The sequence below is a fragment of the Gossypium hirsutum genome, chromosome A05 (assembly GCF_007990345.1).
Source record: "Gossypium hirsutum isolate 1008001.06 chromosome A05, Gossypium_hirsutum_v2.1, whole genome shotgun sequence".
NCBI classification, from domain to species: Eukaryota; Viridiplantae; Streptophyta; class Magnoliopsida; order Malvales; family Malvaceae; genus Gossypium; species Gossypium hirsutum.
In genome coordinates, this window is record NC_053428.1 from 5,413,460 (window position 1) to 5,427,063 (window position 13,604).

Below are 13,604 nucleotides of genomic sequence, written 5' to 3' on the forward strand. Positions count from 1 at the left end.
GCCACAAAGTCTGCTGCAGTTGGGGTTAATTTGTTGAATTTCTTTTTCCTTTTGGACTAACATTTAATTTACAGGCAATTAATTTAAATTTTTGTTATTCAGTAATTAGTAATTACAAAAAAAAAATCCCAATTCGAAATTATGTTCTTTTGAGTTTAACAGTAGGCATATGGCACCGTCCTAATTATAGTCATTGAGTAGCTTTACGTTATTAGACTAAGAACATTAAGGCTAGATTTCTTTGACTTTATTAATTGATTACTTTTTGAAATTTGAAACTTACTAATATTACAATGCAGTAATTTAAATAAGTTTTTGGTCGAATTCAGTCATTCAAAACTGAAATAAGAATATAAACAAATACATACCTTATATCTATTAATATCAAATTTTAATGGAGAGATAATTTTGCTATAAAAATTAATTAATTAAATTTTTTTACGGAGAAGCTAAAATATAATAGGGGAGAACATGTAATATTTTTCCGGTAAATAGTACGAATACGAAGATGGGTTTGGATTGGAGGTGAAAGAAGTTTAGGGGTTTAGGGACCCACACCTTGTTGACATCCTGGCTAACGCAAAGAAAGGGGCATCAGTTTTTTGGGTGGGAAAAAACAGAATACTCTGACCATTTGACGCCTTTCCCCCTAACTTTTCTTCCCACTTGGCATTAAATTATGTCCCAATCGGCTATTGCCATTTAACTTCCTTCACCAGTCACCACCCAACCCTTTAATCATTCAATTTAATAAACCCAAAATACATCAAACCAACCAAATGTCTCCATCCCCTCTTCCCTCTTAAATATACGAGACCCCTATTTATATTCAATGTTGTAATATTAAGAGAGTAACACACGTCTTTCAAATTTTACTAAAATACAATATAATAAAGTGAAATCCATTTAATATTCAAAACTTACTATGGTATTGTAAATGAAACAAAGACTCGCAGGCTTAGTGACAATAGGGGGAAAATGGTAAAAAAAAACAGCCAATTTCTTAGTAATGTTTTTTAAGTTGGGAACTTTGGTTAATTGGGATACTTATTTGTAGCGTTATAATTTGAACAGCCAGCCAACAGGGTTCCACGCTATGTTTTTGTTGCACAAACAATTTTGACTGGTTCTTCGTCTTTTTTTCATGGAAAAAGAAAAATTGGATTCTCAATTCTCTGCAATTTACTTTCTTACATGCATTTATTGGATCTATCAACCAAACCCCTCCCATGTAAAAAGCTAAATACTTTTTTGACGGTTTCTATATCATCTTTGGAAGAACAAAGCACTAGCAAACACAAAATAATAAAAAATAATTAAAAAAAAAAAGAACAGCTTGAAAAGGATGTAAAGGCAGCTCAGATCTCTCTTCAACTCAATGACAGAAGCAGAAACAGATTTAGGAAAAAGCCAGAGACCCATGTTTACAAATCCACTTGTTTATGCAAATCTCATCCAACAAAAAATGAGGTGAGAGGCAGAGAGCTGCCCTTTTATTCCCATGTTCTATGCTCTCTTCAGTCTCTCCCTTTTGACCTTTATCTTCTTCATAATTGTTGCTGGTATAAACTGGGGAACAGTTATGACTTTGCTTCTCTTTTTACCACTGTCTGTGTTTATCCAAATAAAAGATTCATTTCATGGCCAGGTGAAGAGCATCCATCAGTTCTAGTTAGTCGGTCCGGTCCTTTTGTACGTTCCATTTCATGGTCAAATGAGGAGTGCCCATCAGTTTGTCAACTTGCCTGATTCTGCTCCTTTCTTTTGATCCTATCATAGGTATGTCTTGCTTGAAGTTTATCAGTTTTCTTTTTCTTCCTTTTGAGCTGTGAAAACCATTAACTGGTTTCCGACCCTGAATTGTTTTGCTTTCTTTTCTCTTCGTATTCTAAAATCCAAACTTCTTTTCTAATAGGACTAGGACTAGGTATAGTTAGCTTCATGGGTCTATATCTTCAAATCTGCTCCCTCTATGGCTAAAATTTTGTGGTCCAGACAATATGTTGTCACTTTGTGCCAAAGATCTGCCAATAGTGTTTTGGGAGGAGCCTAATGGATTAAATTCCTGAAACCCAGAAATTATGCTTGCCTAGAAACCCTGTTTGTCTTTCTTCATTTCATTTCTTTTTGGGTCCTTCGGGGGTTATCTTGTTGTTCTGTTTTAAGAAGATTCTTTGTTTTGACTATCAGCTCGGAGTTTTGTAATGGAAAGTGGGGATTTTATTCGTTTCCTGGGCTTTTTTGCACTGTCTAGCCTTTTTCTCTCAGAAATCTGTACGGCTAGCATTCGAAGTACTGGGTCGATTGATCCGGGTTTTCAAGGCACTCAAATGAATTGGATCGACAATAACGGGTTGTTTCTTGTCTCTAACAACTCTGCATTTGGTTTCGGCTTTACAACTACCTCGGATGTCACATTGTTTCTGCTAGTTGTCGTGCACATTGATACTACGAAAGTAATCTGGACCGCTAACAGGGGCTCCCCTGTTTCAAATTCTGACCCCTTTGTGTTTGACAAAAACGGCAACGTGTTATTACAGAAAGGAAGGAATGTTGTTTGGACGACAAATACCAGTGGCAAAGGCGTTTCTGCAATGGTGTTGCAGGATTCGGGAAATTTGGTTTTGCAAGGGGATGATGGCAAAGTAATGTGGCAGAGTTTTGCTCATCCCACAGATACCCTTATTTCGGACCAAGAATTTAGACAAGGAATGAAACTTATAAGCGATCCTAGCTCCAGTACTAACGTAAGCTATATTCTCGAGATCAAGTCTGGCGACATGATCCTTTCGGCCGGTTACTCGACTCCGCAGCCATATTGGTCCATGGGGAAAGACGCGCGCAAAAACATTAATAAAAACGGTGGAGAGGTCACTTTAGCAACTATTGATACAAATTCATGGAGTTTGTTTGATGAAAGCAAGGTCTTGTTGTGGCAATTTAAAATCTCAGACCTTAATGATGCAAATGCCACTTGGATTGCAGTGCTGGGAAATGATGGCGTTATATCTTTCTTCAATCTCCATGCTGGAAGGGCTTCATCATCAATAAAGATTCCAGATGACCCCTGTGGTACACCAGAAGTTTGTCAGCCATATTTTGTTTGTTCAGCACCTTCGGACAGGACTAAGTGCCAGTGTCCATCGGCGCTTGGTTCGGGCTCCTGTAAAACAGGTATTACCTCTCCTTGTGGTGAGAGAAAGGAATCTGTAAGCCTCGTAGATGCCGGAACTGGGCTGAATTATTTTGCACTCGACTACGTTTCTCCATCATCGGAAACCAATATGGATGGTTGCAAAGCGTCCTGCATGAGTAATTGTTCTTGCATGGTTGCGTTCTATGACAACAGCTCGAGGAACTGTTTCCTTTTTGACCAGGTTGGCAGCTTCCAAAACTCTAATCAGCCGTCTAATTTAGTTGCTTTTGTCAAAATGTCGAGCAATGCAAATGGTGTAGGGAATGGAGGCGGCAACAAAAGCTTCCCATATGTTGCGATTATGGTAGTTTCTACGGTTCTTGTTATTTTGGGCTTACTCTTTGTGTCATATCGATACTACAAGAAAAAGAAAAAAGTTCCAGGATCTCCTGATGATTCTTCAGAAGAGGATATCTTCTTGGAGAGTTTAACTGGGATGCCTACTCGGTTCACTTACAATGACCTCCGGGTTGCTACAAATAACTTCTCGGTTAAGCTCGGGCATGGAGGATTTGGTTCAGTATACCGAGGAACTCTTGCGGACGGAACTCAAATTGCTGTGAAGAAACTGGAAAGCATCGGGCAGGGAAAGAAAGAATTTCGAGCTGAAGTCGGTATTATCGGCAGTATCCATCATGTTCACCTGGTGAGATTGAAAGGCTTTTGTGCCGAAGGAAGCTATCGACTTCTTGCTTACGAATACATGGCCAATGGTTCCTTAGATAAATGGATCTTCAAAAGAAACAGAGAAGAAGAACCCTTGCTGGATTGGAGAACAAGATTCAATATTGCAGTAGGAACGGCGAAAGGGCTAGCTTATCTCCATGAAGATTGTGATGCAAAGATTGTACATTGCGACATAAAGCCAGAAAATGTATTGCTTGACGACCATTTCCTAGCCAAAGTCTCGGATTTTGGCTTGGCAAAGCTAATGACTCGAGAGCAAAGCCATGTTTTCACCACTCTAAGGGGCACCAGAGGGTACCTTGCACCTGAGTGGATCACAAACTACGCAATATCAGAGAAGAGCGACGTTTACAGCTACGGTATGCTACTGCTCGAAATCATTGGCGGAAGAAAAAACTTCGATCCGGGAGAATCTTCAGAGAAATCTTATTTTCCATCCTACGCTTTCAAGATGTTAGACGAAGGGAAGCTGAGAGAAATCCTCGATTCGAGGCTGAATATAGAAGGGGAAGATGAGAGAGTTTACACTGCTATCAAAGTTGCATTATGGTGCATACAAGAAGATATGCACTTAAGGCCGTCAATGACCAAAGTTGTTCAAATGCTAGAGGGTCTCTCCCCTGTTACAAAGCCACCAATGTCTTCTCCATTAGGATCTCGCCTTTATTCAAGTTTCTTTAAATCGATGACCACGAGTGGAGAGGGCACATCCTCGGCCTCCGCCTCCGCCTCGGGGCCATCAGACTGCAACAGTGATGCATATCTTTCAGCCGTGCGGCTTTCTGGTCCAAGATAACAATGGCTTAAATAGGAGAGTTTACTGGAATTATTCCGTAGATTTGTATAATGTATCATGTTTAGCGTCTCATCTGGCCTGTATATTCGTTAGATTATTACTAAAATTTTTTGTAATACCAGCTATTAGCTAATACAAGTTTTAAGTCTTATTAGTTTTGATTACGACTCTTCTAGTTTGGTGGTTATCAGAGGTGATTGGAGAAAAAAAAAAGATAATTAATAATAGGATTATTAAAAATATTGCAATTTTCAACGATGAGATCATCTACAAATTAGTAATGATACACAAGGTTGAAAAAAACCAAACATAACCAAAATTCTTTATCTTGTCTCAACTTGGCTTAAAAGCATTTCTGTTTTCTGCATTATCAGTTTATTAAGCAAAGCGAATTACTCTGAGGTTGACTAATTGTACTATAATCATTAAAGTGTCCTCAAAGTTAAGAAATTATATATATATTTTTCCAAAACAAAAGAACGAAAAACACTTTGTATTTGTGCAACGTTTGTCCAATATAAATTACGACATATTTTATTTTGTGACCGAAAAAATACATTTTCTAGTAAGGGGGAGGGAACAGTGTTTAGTTCCTTAACAGTCCGTAATTTTCCAAAATTCCGGTAATAAAGAAAAATGAAACTGTATGAAAAGTGAAAACCGTATTGTTTTTGTTAGTCGTTAAAAAAACGTATTTGGTAACCGTATTTTGCCGGGGGAGTGGTCATTTTCGCTTGAAAGGGAGGGTTACCTGGAAATGGATTTGAAAGCCGCTCGTATGAAACAACTTTCAGCTTTGAAAGAAATAGAATTCGTACAACTTTCAAGAAAACAGGGGAAAAAACAGAAGTTCAAATTCCAATTAAATTTTAACTCAATATAAATTTGAAGTTTATTTTTGAACAAATATAATTTTGAAGATCTTCCTGTTTAGGTGCTTAGATCCTCTAATCTTTACTGTTTATGTTACTAGCTTCCTTTTCCTCAGATCCTTTGGATTTATTTTACTAATTTCTCGCATTGATCTTCTTCTCGGCTTCATGGAGTTCTGATTTATCGCACGTTTTACAAGGTAAGAAGCAAAATCAGTAAAACTTTCTCTCTTTTTTTTTTTTTGAATTTCTTGTTTGTTTGATTCCTATACATGTGAAGCGAAATGTGATAGTTGTTTGGTGGCATTGGATATCTTTGTACTCATTGGTGCTTTGCTCTTCTATGACTCGGTTTTTGACTGATTCGATTCCTCTTTTTAAAAATTTCAAAGCAAGTTTTCAGTTTGCTTTTCCCTTGCTTAGATCCTCTAATCTTTACTGTTTATGTTACTAGCTGTTTTCTTTTCTGCAAAATGCTGTTTTAGATTGTCGAGTTGCAAGTCATGCGTCTTCTATGTCAATTGTCATTGTTAGTTGGAGCTGATACATATAGCTTGTAACAACTTGGAACTGGTTAGCAATTAAATCAATGTTGTTGTAATTAGTGAAAACCTTTCTCAATGACATCGAGGATAAAATTGGTACATTACTGTCATGAGGTTGATCTTGAAGGGCTGAGTTTTCTGTATGTTATGTCGGAAGATGCAAACTTAGATGTTTTTCCCCTTATTTTCCGTTGTTTATTGGTACTATGTTGTTGCCACATCTCTCCTTGGAGCAACCTTGTACCAGTCCCCATGACTTGTAAACGGTGCCCAAGTAATATCACTTTATGTTAAGACATTGTAGCCAAACGTTTATTATCCTAAATATCCTAGTTTTTGCACGATGTTTTAAGTTGTTGACACATTTATTTTTATAGGAAGTCCAACTTCACTTTAAGTATCGTCAAAGGAGATTTTATTTCGACCAACATTTTTCTGTTTTGATTGAACTTCTGAATGTATAACTTTGAATTGAACTGCTTTAAGTTGCTTTGGCCCATTCCTCATCTCAAAGACCACTTTATTTATCCTTTCCCGAGTGTGTGGAGATTCATCATTCTATAATATATTTGATGTACCGCTTTGGATGATACACATGTTAACCATGGTTCAACTTTATTTCTATTTTGTGTTTCATATGGGAGCATTGGATTTATCAGGATATGCAATATTGATCGTTTTTCTATTGCCTGGATGCAGGTACCAACAACAAGAGCTAAATCTCCAAAGCTTGGTCGAAGAAAAAGCACAACTACTTTGGACTCTGATGGTAACAGCAATAGTGGCCACCAATTAGTTCGGCTAAGTTTGGATGAGAAAGCAAATCCAGGTAGCTCTGCCAAAGTAATTGCTCGTCCGCTTAAAGAAGCCACAACGGAAATCTCTTCACAAATTGCCTTCTCAGAAGACTAGTTTGTCCAGTACAACAAATGAGGAAAATGCATCAAAGGCACTCGATCTGGGATCAACTGTATCTAAAGCAACTACTGAGGGAAAGATAGCCTCAGTGTCATCTGAAGTGATAGAAGAGAAGGCCACTTATCTAATGTGACAAATGGGGAATTATCTCCATCCCAACAGCAGGAGACAGTTTCTAGAGCTGATTCAGGTGAAAGTCAGGCTGACACAGATCGAGAGCCAATGGTTGGAGAGCAAGGTTATGTGGACTTGGTACAATAGCCGATTACATGAAGCACCAAGCAAGGCAATGGTTTGAAGTGGATGTTCATATACAAAGCTCTTGACTTCATTTTGCGTAAATAAAGATGTCTAAAGACTGAAATCATCAATGAATCAAGCATGAAAAATTCTACATCATGGGTTATATGTTGCCTTCTATATTCGGCAGTTTTGGTTGTTTCGTGTGTCACTTGCAAAGGTTGCTGGGCTTGTAGTTAGGATTCCTGCTTTCCTGTTTGAACCACTGTATGTCAATCCTCCTTCACTGAGTTGTCCTAATTTTCGGAAATTTTGGAGTCTGTTGCTGTTTGAGGATCCATGATCGATCGGGGTTTGTCCAAACCGAATGGAAACTTTGTTTTGTGAATTATGTCCATTTTGAAGTTGTAAAATGCTTTTCGTTTATGCTTTTGAAATTAGGGCCTACATTATTTTGCAGACTGAGCATCAGTCAACCTGCTGCACTCAATCTGACTATCATTTCATGCTTGGGAGGCAGGGGGCACTATTTATAGTATACTATGATTGAAAATTTCAGAATGGCCATTAACCTATTAATTTTCTTTGGGGGAACGGTATGGTTTTACCGGATTATACAAGCAATGTTTGGCTCTTTGTTCAAATTAATTTGCAAAGTCAGTTATTTGTCTGATATCGTACTTGCTGCAATTATTGCGTTATAAATTAATAGTTCACTCATAACTCCGATATGTGTAATATTCAGAGTGTCTATCTGGAATTTACGGGAATAAGTAGTGAATTTTACATAATTTCTTTGAAGTGATTAGGTGTCCAACAAGTGACCTTAGCTCGAATCAGGCTAGGTTTTGGAGCAAGACTTTTTGAGTTGAGCATTTGATTCATTTCATCTCATTTTCTTAATAAAAGATTTTTTTTTTATCTAAATATAATGTAAAATATACTAAAAATATGAAAATATAAAGGACTTTAACTTTTTAATTCTTAAAATTTCCCCATATATGGCTGTGTCTGTATATGACTGAAGACCCCCACATCAGGCCCAGCTGAAGGAGCAATCCTTTATTCTCTTTCTCTTGTGACAATATTTGACAGATCAATAAGACGACGAATGAGAAACTATTTTGCGTTTAACTTATCTTTCACAGTAGCATTCGCGCTAATGCTAACCATATATAAATAGATTTTTTTGTGATTATACACTTATTGGAATCCACGAAGTCAAACTTTATATAATTGAGATGCTGAACTGTAGCAGATAAACAAAGATCATGTTCCCACTTTATAAGATGCTGTTTCCAACAACTCCAGATTTTTTATTTTTTTTATCTATTGTAGCTGAATGTAGACGTCTGATCTTTAATCATCTCGAAAGATTAATAGTTTCTTCAGAATTTTTATTTATTTCTTCTAACATGCTAGGAAAATGAAGTTACGATCATTCAGAAACAACAGAATTTATAGGAAGATATATAAGTCAAATTAGCAGATTAATATCAAGCTTTTACATACATAAACTTCGATCACTTTTATTAATTATGGCACAGAAACATACATGCATGACCTCCAATGGCAGATTTAATGCTACTCCTTACATTGTTTCAGAAAGGTTACAAACTGCAGTTCGGAGCAAGTGAGACCAGCAAAACTAGGGCTTGGTAAAAATAAAACAAAAACAACTCCAAGAGTTGTCATGGCAGACTACATAAACTGCTGCCATGGCCAAAGCCCGTGAAAGCTAGACACCACACTTTGAACTGCCAAAAGCGAACCATAACTACAATGACTCGAGATCTTCAATCCGCCACTGTAAGAAAAGAAAAAGACCCAACCATCACGTGTAGAACATTTGAGTTCAAAAACGTGGGAGACTCGGTAAAACCAACTATGATGGACGAAAGACAGTAACAAATAACAAAAAGCTTAGCTCAAGCAGAAATGAACATTGCTCAGCAAAAACACCAGAAACCCAGCAGACTAAAACCTTTACGAGGAAGGAAGAAAAGATTCCCTAAAATCCGGAACCCAGCAGCGACTATATTCTCAGGGAACTCCGGCCATGAAGAAACAAACACCCATTATTGGGATTCAAAACCTGGTAACAGATCTCTGATGTAAAGAGACCTGCAAAAAAGAAACAAGGAAAATGGCCGTATTCCCTGGAAAAGGGGACTGAGTACTGGACAATGGAAGACCCATAGATGATGGACCCAAAAACTACACAAACTGCTAATACTAACAAAGGCTATTCTGAAGCTTCTCGAAGGGTCAAAACCCGAGTTGTTGACAATCCCATACTGCAACATCGTTTAGAAAAGGATATCACACCTCCATAGCTGCTCCACTAGCAGGTCAACTGCACCACTGCTGATTGCCTTGCACTGCTGTAGATTTAACCCCAAGAGGGTCTGACCCAATTTTCCAAGTGATGGCAGGCTTTTGTCGGAGACCAGATTGCAACCAGACACAGATAGGATCTGCAGATTGATCAGATTAGAACGAGCAAGAGCTGCAATTCCAGAGTCGGTTATTGTGCACTTGGAGACATCGAGATCACTGAGCAACTGACAGTTCTCTGCAATTGCAACCAAGCCAGCATCACTGATCTTGCATCCATCAAGATTCAGCATCTCTAGAGTCCAACCATGCAAATCAGCCATCTTACAAACAACTTTGTTACCCAAATTGGGACAACCGCTGAGATTAACCTTCACCAAACCGGCCTCACAACTCTCGAGCAATGGGAAAAACCCAACATCTGTTATTCCATGAAGCCCACTCAACTCCACATTCTGCAGTTGAGGGCACAACTTCCCCAACGCAGCCAAGCTAGCATCACCAAACCCCCGGCAGTTACGGATAGACAGCGATCGAAGGGACTCACAAGGTGGTAGAGGAGGCAATCCTACATTTAGGTCCTTGATCCCCAAGCAGTTCACAAGAGAGATAGATTTGAACTTTGCACCACAGTTAATAAGAGAACCAAAAAACCCAAATTGGGTGACCCAGTGGCACTCCTCCAGTTCCAAGCTCTCTAGTGAACCTGCTGCTTTAGCAAAAGACACCAACCCATTATCAGATAAGAAGGCACACTTGCGGAGGCAGAACTGCTTCAAATTCGGGCAACCCTTGCCAATAGCTTCAAGCCCCAAATCTGTCACTCCACAGCAGGCTTTAACAGTGAAAGATTTCAATTTCTGTAGCCCATGACCATTACCCATAACCCAGAAGCCCTTCTCAGTCACATTTGGAAGGCTAGTGAGAGATAGGTCAGTCACTGCCTTGCCATAGTGTCCAATAACGGCTAGAGAGACATCAGTAATGTTCAAGGCCTGAAGCTTTAATTTTGAGAGGGAATATGAGGTTGAAGTCAAAAGTCTTGCAATTCCTTGGTCTCCAAGGAGGGCGCAATCTTTGATCGAAACAGACTTTAGGTTGGGACAGCGGCGAGCTATTGCTTGGATACCTTCATTTCCAATGTTTGCACAACCTTCAATGGTCAGATCAGTCAAATCAGGGCAGCCCTTTGCAAGGGCAAGCAAAGACTCATTAGTAATAGCAGGACAGTGGCAAAGGTCAAGCTTCTGTAGCTGGTGACATCCCTCAGCAATCTCACAAAGACCGTCATCTCCAACAGTAGCCAAATTCCACAAGGAAAGAACCCTTAGAGAAGGACACCCACGAGAAATGGCCCTCAGGCCAACAGTAGTCACTCCACGACTGGAATTGCTTCCTCGAATGAAAAGCTTGCCCAATCCTCCACGACCAGCAGTTCCAACAGCAATAGCAGCAAGTCTAACATCTGTTGCTTTCTTCCCTTCCAAACTCCTAGAGAGGTATCCACCTGCAACATCCTCATCTTCAACCTCAGAAACATCTCCACCCTTCTTATCTGTGCTCTCATAGTTGAGATCCAATGCTTGGGTAGTCTTGTTGTCACTGATTTCATCGCTGCGGATGTTGCTTACAATTGTAAGCCAACGCTTGGAGACACAAGCGCAGGAACTCCTCTCTTGGCCGCCAGGTAATCGTCTGAAAATTTCGAATAAGCATTCATCAGGGAGAACCTCAATTGATGGTTTCTTCAGCTCAAACCTCTCTCCAGAGAAAACAAAAGGCGCACTGATGCGGGACCTCTTGCGAGAGGGAAAATATACATCCACATGACGTCCAAGGGACAAAAAGAGACTTGATTCCTTGGGGTTTGGGTACATCGACCCCCCAGGGCAAAAATCATCAGTTCCTGAAAACCAAGATAAGAAAACATTGATGAGAACAGAGAAGTACACAAGACGATAATAAGAAAATCCAGCTTAGAAATCAAGTTGTTTGACCATATAAAAACTTTCAAAAACCACATCTCTACCAATATCATTTCGAACAAAACAAAGAAAAATGAAAAGAAACCTATGAATATATTCTTAGAGGCCAAACTTTCGACTCCAGTGGTTCATATGAAGCCCCATAAATGCAAATCCACAAGATCCATGAACTATATGAAGCTTTGAACCTATAACTCATAAATCCATATCATATATAGTCCCACAGACCCGTATATTTCAGAAAAATCAACCTACAACCCAAAAGAAAGCCATCTGAACCTCAAACCTTAGCTGATCCCTTCAGAATAGACCAGATCTACAACCAAAACCCTTCTATTGTTCTCAACATGAAAGATACATAAAACCACAAATAGATCCAGGTAAGAAACACACGTAGCTCCTCTGCAACATCAAAAGATCCCATAAATTAGACAGTTCACGGCCTGATCTACAACTAGAACCCGTTCACGAACTTGGTTATTTAAAGAAACAAAATCAGCAACTAGAAAACGTAAAGTCAACTGGAGTTCTTCCACTAGATCAACCTGGATCCGACTAATTCACAACCAAGACTCCAAATTCAAACTTTACCTAATCAAACAAATACCAAAGAAAGACCCTTTTGTAAAAATCAAATTGGGAATATATCAAAAGCTATAAAAATCATCAATGATATTTCACGATAATAACAAAGATCAGTACCCTAAGCTACCATGTACGTTCTCAAAACTCTAGTCTTTTTCCATATTGAAATAAAGTATAACCTAATCATATCCCATCTACAAACCAAGTTGAACAAAAACGAAATAGAAGATACCCACACAAAAAAAAACGAAGCTAAAAACTAGCAAAGTTGGAGAAATTACCACTAAAAGAAAAGAGCTTTGACATGGGTACAGCTCAAAAAAACCCCGGAAGGTGAAATCTGCACCGTTAGCCGCCCAAAAACCCTCCAAAGAGAGAAAAAAGAGAGACCCGACAAGGAAGAAAGCTAAAACGTCAACGTATGTAGCTGGAAGACACGAATGCATGAGATGGATTGGAGCTAGAAGGACATGAAAACCCTATCAAATAGGGTAAAAAAAAGAGAAAAAGAAAAATGGAAAGTGTGGAGGAAGAGCAAGGAAAAGATGGATGAGCAAAGAGAAAAAAAGGGATGGTTTTTATGATGATAGGAGAGAGATTTGGGTATGCAACAATACACATTAAAATAACCCACATGCAATGTATCTGAGCTAAGAAAGTGGAAAGCTCTGCCGTTTCCTTCTTAATCAATATTCTCTCTCCTCTCTTACAACCATTTCTATTTTCAATACCGCTTACCGCTTATTGCTGATTTTTTTTTTCATTATCGTCATGTGTTTGGATACTCAATTAATCTATACTCCCATACGGTTGTTGAATCCTACATGGGAATAAGCTATTCTTAATTTAAATATTTGGGGATAGGTTGAGGATTTTCCATGAATCGAATCCAAATTTGATATCAAGTAAAAAGATTGTTACTAATTTTTTTATCATTTCATAATTATTTTTTATTATTTTATGTAGAAGATTCTATACCAATTACACAATATATACGCCTTGCAATTTTGGAATATATTTATTCCTTTGAGATTGAATTGTGGGTTAGGTTAGAAAACGAGGTGAGAGTATTAAATTTGAAAATTAATGCATGTTTAAAGTCAAAAGATCAATACTATTATTGTGGTTTGGGTGTTCTAAAATATAATTTAGAGGAAATAAAGGGGAAACTTCTTATTTTGGACCTACTTAATTAAGTGGGTACATATACATAACATGGTGTTTTTACACAATGCTAACAACCAACCATTCCTGCAATATTAATTCAATGATTTTTTAGGTCCATTCTTTTTTTAATAAAATATTATATTATAAATTGAATTTTAATTCGGTTAATATTAATATTAGTGTCGGTATAAAAAGTTGCGGGTTCAAGTGCGTTTATACATATTTTAGCTTCCTATTTATAGGTTAAAATTGAGTTAAGGATAATTCTAAATATTG

General features: G+C 38.1%; 2 protein-coding genes and 1 long non-coding RNA gene across 3 annotated transcripts; 2 read left to right on the forward strand and 1 right to left on the reverse strand.

Annotated features, from left to right (window-relative positions):
* The first annotated feature begins 1,198 nt into the window (after nt 1-1,198).
* On the forward strand, nt 1,199-4,843 carry LOC107958948 (G-type lectin S-receptor-like serine/threonine-protein kinase SD2-5). The gene is made up of 3 exons (XM_041112976.1): nt 1,199-1,470; nt 1,649-1,779; nt 2,191-4,843. Exon 3 carries the CDS (start codon nt 2,205-2,207, stop codon nt 4,677-4,679), a length of 2,475 nt encoding a protein of 824 aa, XP_040968910.1. The 5' UTR covers nt 1,199-1,470; nt 1,649-1,779; nt 2,191-2,204; the 3' UTR covers nt 4,680-4,843.
* A 420-nt stretch (nt 4,844-5,263) lies between these two features.
* LOC107958951 (uncharacterized) lies at nt 5,264-7,713 on the forward strand. The gene is made up of 2 exons (XR_001700748.2): nt 5,264-5,751; nt 6,796-7,713. It is a non-coding gene; the product is annotated as an uncharacterized lncRNA (long non-coding RNA).
* A 1,050-nt stretch (nt 7,714-8,763) lies between these two features.
* Nucleotides 8,764-12,876, reverse strand: LOC107958952 (EIN3-binding F-box protein 1). Its single transcript, XM_016894875.2, has 2 exons — nt 12,443-12,876; nt 8,764-11,497 (listed from the first exon to the last, which is right to left on the reverse strand). The coding sequence occupies exons 1-2, from the start codon at nt 12,465-12,467 to the stop codon at nt 9,564-9,566; spliced, it is 1,959 nt and encodes a 652-aa protein (XP_016750364.2). The 5' UTR covers nt 12,468-12,876; the 3' UTR covers nt 8,764-9,563.
* Nucleotides 12,877-13,604: the final 728 nt, after the last annotated feature.

Excerpts from the sequence above, each read along its gene's own strand:
- LOC107958952 (XM_016894875.2), bottom strand. The coding sequence starts at position 12,467 with ATGTCAAAGCTCTTTTCTTTTAGTG. Across the intron at positions 11,498-12,442 it reads AAAGCTCTTTTCTTTTAGTG|GAACTGATGATTTTTGCCCT; the intron begins GTAATTTCTCCA and ends CTTGGTTTTCAG.
- LOC107958948 (XM_041112976.1), top strand. The coding sequence starts at position 2,205 with ATGGAAAGTGGGGATTTTATTCGTTTCCTGGGCTTTTTTGCACTGTCT.